We start from the raw sequence: 8,291 nt of genomic DNA on the forward strand, positions 1-8,291 counted from the left end.
AGTTCCCTAAGAAATTTGAAGAATTGTGTAAGGTAATTCTAACAGGATTGATGCTTGCACTGTAAAACGTCTGTGAAAAGGCCATGTTTGCATGTCACTCTTGTCAACATCAAAACTGTGGAAAGAATAAATTTTCATACCAACCCAAAGGACCACAGCACACATCTCAAAGAGGTAACAGATTCAGGCGTAAAAAGAAATCTGTTGAAACATTACTGTGGCTGTCTGACTGCATGTTTTGGTAGATTTCCATGTTATGCATGTGGTGAGCACAGTGCATGCTTTTAACTGATATGATGTTGTACTTCCTTAGGATCCTTTCTTCAGCTACACCGGTCTTTCCTCTAGCACGTTGAATGAAGAACTTCTGTGTAACTATGCTTGGTATGTGCTTATGCATGCTAATGTTTAGCATCTCTGTTGCTTTGTTTTCTCAAATTGTGTTTGCTAACATTATTTGTAACTGAAACACTGGAATCTATTGATTCACAAAAAGGGAAGTAGATGAACATTTAAATTCCTAGAAAAGCAGAAATTTATGATGGATTTCTGCTGATGTCACCATTGAACTGGCTACAGGATTCAGTTCCAAGCAAGTTCAGAAAGTATTCATACTCATAAATCCACCAGGGTATATAGCAGACTTTGGCTGAGTATTCTGCCTCTGTTGAATGAAAGTCAAGAACCAGATGAGAATGGAAATTAAATTTCCTCTCATGAGGAGAGCAAAAAAGACCATAGTTCATCTCTAAATAGAGTACAGAGAACATGAGGCAGAGTGCTCTACTTTAAGTAGTAGTGCTTCAAGTAGTGGTCTTTTATTTTCGCATTTTTCTTACTCTCCCTTAGGTTTTGAACTTAGATCTGTTTTGTAAAAATCTGATTAACTATGACTGTGTTCAAACTCCTTAATTTGAGGCAGATAAAGATCAGTCCCCCAATGTCCATAAAGACATGTTGGGAAAAGAACATTTAAGCCATTAGAGAGTGTCTAAATGAGGGCAGCAAAAAGGATGAAGGGCCTTGAGGGGAAACCATATGAGGAGCTGCTGAGATCGCTTGGTCTGTTCAGCCTGGAGCAGACTGAAGGGAGACCTCATTGCAGTCTACAGCTTCCTTGTGAGGGGAAGAGGAGGGGCAGGGACTGATCTCTTCTCTGTGGTGACCAGTGACAGGACCCAAGGGAATGGCCTGAAGTTGCGTCTGGGGAGGTTTAGGTTGGAGGGTGGTTGGGCACTGGAACAGGCTGACAGAGTTCAAAAAGTATTTGGACAGTGCTCTCGGCACATGGTGTAACTCTTGGGGATAGTCCTGTGCAGGGCCAGGAGTTGGACTCGATGACCAATGTTTATTTTGTAAGCAAATGCTTTCTAAAAATTGCCTACCATTTTTACTGCCAACTCTTAACACTCACAAATTCCTTTTTCTTTTTCTGTTAAACTGAGATGTAAAGTTAGTCTGACATTAGTTATTCTGCAGTGCAGGAGCCTAAATTACTTTCAGATTAGTATTTTCTATATCTAATACATTTATTTTTTTGTTCACTTATTTGCTATTGCCAGGACCTTCCCGTACTTGAAAACTGAATTTCTGTAATGGAAATGGGAGTTTTGTTCTGAAATCATTGGCACAGCGTATGTGAAACCAGAAACAGAACTGTAAGATTTCCAAGAGGTTTCATTCTCTCCAGAAAACAAAGAGGGGAAACTCCTGTGCACAAAACTTCACAGCAGTAGTTTGAAGGAGCATCAGTGGTCAACCTCCAGTCAAAACATCCAGCTGCCTCTCCAGGCCATAGAAGAATACAAAACCATTAAGCTCATCCTTATGCTGGAGCTGTCTCCCAAATGTAGCCATTTGTTGTAATTTGGCATTGCCTTGTGTAACTGCTCTTGTGTGAGAAATCCCTGACAACATGGTACTTCCCAGAAACAGTGAGAGAGAGGGAAGGTCTGGCTACCACTGCAGAGATGTGAAGTCACCTACTGGGAGGGTGATGGCTGGGCCTGAGCTCCTGATTACACCTCCAGGCGCTAGTGGTCCAGGCACCATGTCCTGAGGTTGCCCCCGTGGTAGTGGACACATGGAGAACCAGAGAACAGGAAACAAGGAGAAGAGTGCATGAGGGGCACAGTTTGAAGTGACTGTTATGGTACCCACAAATTAGGAGAGAAGTGGGCAAATTGTGTGCCAGGGTCTGTGGCATGAGATCTCCAAAAATCCATCTCCAAGAATGGAAGTTTTGTTGTGCTTTTCAGAAATCAGAACACAGACCCAAAGGCTGTCAGAGCTTCTAAGCCAGCCTTGTGATGCCTTTTAGTATCTCCTGTGATTTTTGAATGGGAAAAATGGGTACCTGTTGTTAGTCCACTGCATGATGCCCAGTAGCTGTGAAATTTAAATAATAAAACATCACCATGGTGTGGACTACAAGGCCCTGGACATTATCTGAATTTCCCCTGGGTGGCCTGGGGAGACTACATAATTCTGTTTCAGAACTGTTGTTAAAAAAAGCAACTTTCTGGAAAAGAGTATAATCTTCGGTGTTTTAAACCTTTGAAGATGGTTGAGGAATTACATTGCTGGACACAGTTGCAAACTCATTTTAACTCTAGCCCCTTATGTAGGGGATTTTATTATCATCTTCTGAAATATGAAGTCGTTATACAAAATCTGCCTTCAGAGAGATGAAATTCCTGTCCACCAGTTTCCTGTTTTCTTTTTCTTCAGCTTCTGTTTATTTCATTTTTTTTGGTCTTTTTTGTTTTTGGGTTTTTTTTAATTTTCATTCAAAATACCCAAATACATCAAGGCTCTGTAGTTTGTTTTTTCAAATTGGTCACAGCTTAATAGCAGAGGACTGTGCTGGAATTTTTAGTGACCTTTTTAAATTTGATACACCCTATTTTTCTGAAAGCCTTGAAGGAAATTTCAGATGTACAGCATGGTTTGGGATAATTTTTCCCCTTTTGGAAGGATTAGCTAGTTTTTGGCAAATTACAACTCCAAGCAAATAGCTGTAGGTTTTTTCCATCTTACATGTATGCAATGAACAGCTCTATCCCACACTTTAAATTATCTGAGACCTGATTTACGTTAAAGTAAGCACTAACTCACCATAGCAATACAAACTCCTGTATTTGCTACAACTATCAACAGCAAAAATTGCTTCATACATTGGGGCAATCAGCAGAATCCACTGTCAGATTTCTGTCAGATAGTAAACTGGGCATGTTTCTAAAACGGTTAAGTGGATCTAACCTAATCCCACTGCCAGACCTAGTGCTAGATAAATTAAAACTTCGAATATATACTCCAGAAAAAGAATGCTTATCTGTATGTCTCATAAAATAGTAGCAATTCAAACTAGTACAGTATAACATCAATATGAAAGTAATTTAAAGCTTGTCTCAGAAACTTTACGTTTGTTCTGTTGTGGACTGCTATGATCATGCATCACTGCTTGCTGCATGAGGGGATTTTTAGTATTTCTGGGGCTATACAGGCACCAGAAGATGTGAGAAAATTAATTAGGAATTTGGTTACTAATTAGTAGAATCGGTAATGCATTTTCTCCAGGTCACAGTATTGTCATCTAGAGACATCTGCATTAGCTAAAAATAATGCTCTTTGAGGTCACATTGCAACTGTAGAGCTACAAACTGGGTTCTTTAGAGTGCCTAGTGAGACTCTACGTGCCCGGGCATTGACCAACAGGGACTTTCAGCACTGCAAGTCTAAGCTCATGCAGTAGTTAATTATCTTAGCCTTAGAAAGCAGCCTTTAATAAAGCTATGTGAGTAACGCTAAACATATGGTTGATGACAGCAATGCATGTTAAGTGCCAAAAAGTAGATACGGCAAAAAGGTAAATGATCCTCTTTTACCTCAACTGTGCATCTAATAAAATCCTAATGACTAGAATTGAGTTTTTACATAAATTACAATGTTAAAACAGATTCAGGCCCATGTCAGAAAGATAATTACTGCTTTCCATTTTTGCTATGATGTTTGCCTCCATCTTCTACCTAAAGCAGACACATAGAATAAATACCGTGAATCACCTTCTGAAAGTGTTCATTTCTCTCTGATGATTATTAATGGGGACAAGATGATTCCATTACAGGCAGAGTCAGAAACCAAGAGGATATGTCTGATATTTATTGTAGTGGATCTGTTTGTCACTGTGATACTTTTCACTAAAGGGCAAGAAATTTTTTGGTGTTCTGTTCATTATTACCAGGGCATTACAACAGCACACTAATTAATGCCATGACTCAAAAGCTCCTCATCATCCCAATGGTTTCCAGGTTTGATTTCAGAATGAAAGCTACAATTCAGTAGAAGTACACAGTATTAAAAAGTATTTTGTGTAGTACATGTCTAGAAAAATAAGCTCAGAAATATTAATTCAGACTTCAGTACATGCAAATGGAATAAAACAGGATAAATCATGGCTAGGTTTCGCGAACGAAGATTTGGGAAGGCACTATCCACATTTGCTACAGGCACGCTGGTGGCTTATGAGGCCAATACGTGGCAGACATAAGACAGGATAAATAAGCACAGTTCAAATACCTCTATATTGTTAGTGTTACCATGAATAACTTTCTTTTTTTTCCAGGCATGATGACATCAACTGTAACAGCCAGAAATCTGTCAGTCAAAAGAGTACTGAAGAGCCAGAGCTGCAGGAATTCTTCCTGTAAACCACGTGATGATGTCTTACTTCATTTGAAATTCCTGAAATATAGCCTTTTAAAACACTAATATGAGACATACCCCTCACCAGCAAAACAGCAGCTGTTAGGATGCCTTAATCTGTAGCAGTTAGTTCGTAAACAAATCTTTTTTATGATATATGTGTATATGTAACTTGTTTGTAAGCTGTGCTGTGTAAAGGCATGGGTGAGCAACAGTAATTTGAAAATTGTTATGACACAGGCAACCTCCAAAATGTTTGTTGGGCCACAGAACACATTTTGTACTTTGTGTCTTGCATGGATATATTGCATATACTTTTATTTCCCTTTGTCAATGGCATATACTGTCAAAGTTTCAGCTAGGACTCTGCCTGCACAGCTCCTCAGTGAGACCAAGGCAAAAGCATTGATTTTTTTTCCCTGAGTATATTTGTCTGTTGTTATTTCTATTTTTTGTAAAAAGGAAATAAAGATGGTGCTAATAGGACACAATGAGTGCAGATACCTCTCATACTTCATTTCCTCTTTTGAGCTTTAAGTTTTTTATTGCTCTTTTTGGTGTTCATTTGATAATTAGAGAATGTCCAGTACCTGTATTTCAGTTCAGTCAATCGAGTCAAGAATTGCTTTAGTGGTCATTTATCAGCTTTAAAATGTGTAGAGATAAAAAGAAAGTATAAATGCAATTTTAAGTTGCCAAATACTGTTACTTGCAAAACACCAGCAGTGTACTCAGCTTTGTTCAAATGAGTGAATAATCTGATGAAACTCTAGTCCACATTCTCTCAAAGCTGTCATGATCCTTTTATTGACTGTTCTTTGAACTTTTCAGAGAAAATGAATGATTTCATTTTGTTTCTAGTAAATATGAGTAGATTCTTCAAATGTGTCATATGGCACAGCATCCAAAGCAGAGTACTATACTAGGCAATCTTTACTTGTCACATTTATTTATATCAAATATGTGTATATATGTTTGCTTTATTTTGATTATATTGATTTATTTCCATTTGAAGACTGCTATGGTTTGCTGAGAAAGATCCAAATACATGGGGATTTATTTTACTAACTGTTCTAACAGAACACAGGGAAGTCAAAAGAAGTTTGCCAAAGAAATTTTGTATTTTTCAAAAAGATAGTCACAGAATCATGAAGTGGTGGTTTGGGTTGGAAGGGACCTTTAAAGACCATTGAGTTCCAACATCCCTGCAGTGGGCAGGGACATAAAAAGTTATGATATTATGAACATTAAATTCCTGCAGTTGCAGAACTCGTAACTAAAAAATGTGGACAGGGGAGGATTTTAATTAAATACAATGGAATTGCTTTCTATGAAGTTTCTCGTGCCTCTTTTTTTGCTGTGTCTATCTTGACCATTGGGCTTTATTTCTGGTCAGTGAGGAGAGAGAAACTTCCTGAATGGGATTCATTCTACCTATTAGAGCTATCTCGTTTACCAGGAGTACCAGCTAGTCCCTTCCTACTTACTACAGGGAAATGAGAGAGTAAAGCTCTTGGAAGAGTTATAGTGTTTGAATGCCTTCAGCTAAGTGAGATAAATGTCTTTCTTTGTGTCAGTCTTCAGAGTGATGTCACATTTGGCCATACAGCTGCCATGGACCATGCACCCTGGTTATAGGCTTTGGATAAGTGCAGAGTACTACTGGATAAAATGGGGCCAGTTGAGACCTCAGAAAAACAAAAAAGCAAATGAAAAAATGCCTACACACACCAAAAAAACCCAACCAAACCAAACAAACAAACCCAAACAAAACTCAACAAAAAAACCCACACAAAACAAAAACAACCCACACAAATAGAAATAAAATTAATGTACTTACAGAAATGAAATTCAGAAATTCTTTCCACAGTTCTTATCTATCATTTGGCAACACTCTGATTTTTGAGCTGAAGTGATAAACCTAGCACTCTAGCTGACCTGCGCTGTGTTGTTTAAAGAAACAATCAAACCTCTAAAAATATCTGTGAGCCAGGAAAAGCAGTAGCTCTGACTGGGCCTCCTGTCGTCTTTGTGCATATGAAAAACCTGAATGCAAAATGAGAAGAGACACATGTGCTGCAATTACCAGAGTGCTGAAAGAGAGCTAAAAAGGAGAGATTCTGTGTCTGGTAGATGAGCCTAAAACAAACAGGCAGTTTGCATTTTTGAGAGTGTGAAGAGGGTTGGCTATGGTCATGTGAATGGCAGAAGAAGCAATCCTGCTGAGTGATCCTGACAGACTGGAGATGTGTAAAGTCTGCCACAGCTATCTATAGTATCTATCTGAAGCAGGAGATAAAACTGAATTTCAGTGAAGGGATTTGAAGCAGATCAGGATGTAAGTATTGTCAAGTGCTGGAAGAAAGAATTGGCCTGTTCTGGAGACTGAGGATTTAAAAGTTACCTGCTTTCTACAGTGTAGCAATTTCTAGAGTATATTCTTGTACAATACATAAAGAATCAAATTATGCAAGTGTTCTAGGGCAATAGAGATTACTACAGAATATAGGATTGGGATTACCAGAAAATGTTTGGAGTCTGTGGTTAGAGATATCCGTGGCTCCTGAACACATTGTGACAGAAATCTATTTCAGGGTAGCTAGTGCAGAAGAGAGACCAATTAGATCTAAGCATGAAAAGTAGTGTCTGGAAGGTTTAAGGTGAGCTCATGTTGTATAAACTGCTGATTTTATTATTCCTAATTTGTAGTTTCTTTCCTACCCCAAAGCCTGCGCATGGTACATTCTGATGTCACACCTATTAGAGAAATGCTGATTCCGTGATCTTCAGCTGGCAGATGTGTGCTCTGCATATTTGTGTCCTTAGTAGGTGTAGAATCCAGATGCCGTAACTCTTTCTGTTTAGTTTGTAATCCTCCAGGCATATCCCTACTGGCATGAGTCTAAGTCAGACTTCTGTCAGCAAAGCATAAGCATTTCCCAGAGGCAAAAGAGATGATCAGGGAATTTCCAGCAAACATCTTCAGAAATATCAGTTAACCAAAGTTTTTAACAGGAACACAAAGGCCTTATTATTACAGCTCTTGCAGAAAAGGTCCTCCTCTGTCCACTTAAAAATTTTTCATCAAAGAAGGTAGTGATTTACTAGTGAACCAATGTGTGTCCTAATAAAGTTTTATCTGTGGACACCACACGTAAAATGAATAACCATTCATGTTCTGTTACTGCACAAAAATGTCAGAATAAGACTTCTCTGTGTTTGTCCTGCAGTTCTGTAATAAATATGATGCCAGAGAGCAGTAGTGAATTCCCAAGTTCAGGTAATCTCTGACTCTCCTTTTTGAAGAATGAAAATAATTTGCTAAGAGCCTTGGTTTTTTTCATGACTCACCAATTCATTTGTTTCTGGTACTTGAGATAAGCAGCAAGCATCAAAACTGCAAGAATGGTGCTTTATTTCATTATCAAAATGGTGGGCTATGCTTTGTCCTGCATTAGTAGAGCAGCATTTTAGTAATATTTCATTTATTTGCCTTTCAGTCTCCATATTAGAGAGTGAATACATCGATTTACTAAGTTACTAATTAATAAAATAACTACAGTCAGCATAGTTGATGTGTGAAGGAG

At 38.4% G+C, this 8,291-nt stretch overlaps 1 protein-coding gene across 3 annotated transcripts in view; it reads left to right on the plus strand.

Annotated features, from left to right (window-relative positions):
* The window catches only part of SNCAIP (synuclein alpha interacting protein), a 92,129-nt gene extending 86,939 nt beyond the window's left edge, over positions 1 to 5,190 (plus strand). For 2 of the 3 annotated variants that reach the window (XM_027652603.1, XM_027652604.1), the window contains 2 exons: positions 314 to 384; positions 4,625 to 5,190. In XM_027652603.1, the coding sequence (XP_027508404.1) occupies positions 314 to 384; positions 4,625 to 4,709 (156 nt within the window). In that variant the 3' untranslated portion in view covers positions 4,710 to 5,190. The remainder of the gene's footprint in view (positions 1 to 313; positions 385 to 4,624) is intronic. The other variant, XM_027652606.1, reaches the window with a different exon arrangement.
* Positions 5,191 to 8,291: the final 3,101 nt, after the last annotated feature.

This window comes from Corapipo altera, unplaced genomic scaffold (genome assembly GCF_003945725.1).
Source record: "Corapipo altera isolate COAL_440 unplaced genomic scaffold, ASM394572v1 61286, whole genome shotgun sequence".
Taxonomy (NCBI): Eukaryota; Metazoa; Chordata; class Aves; order Passeriformes; family Pipridae; genus Corapipo; species Corapipo altera.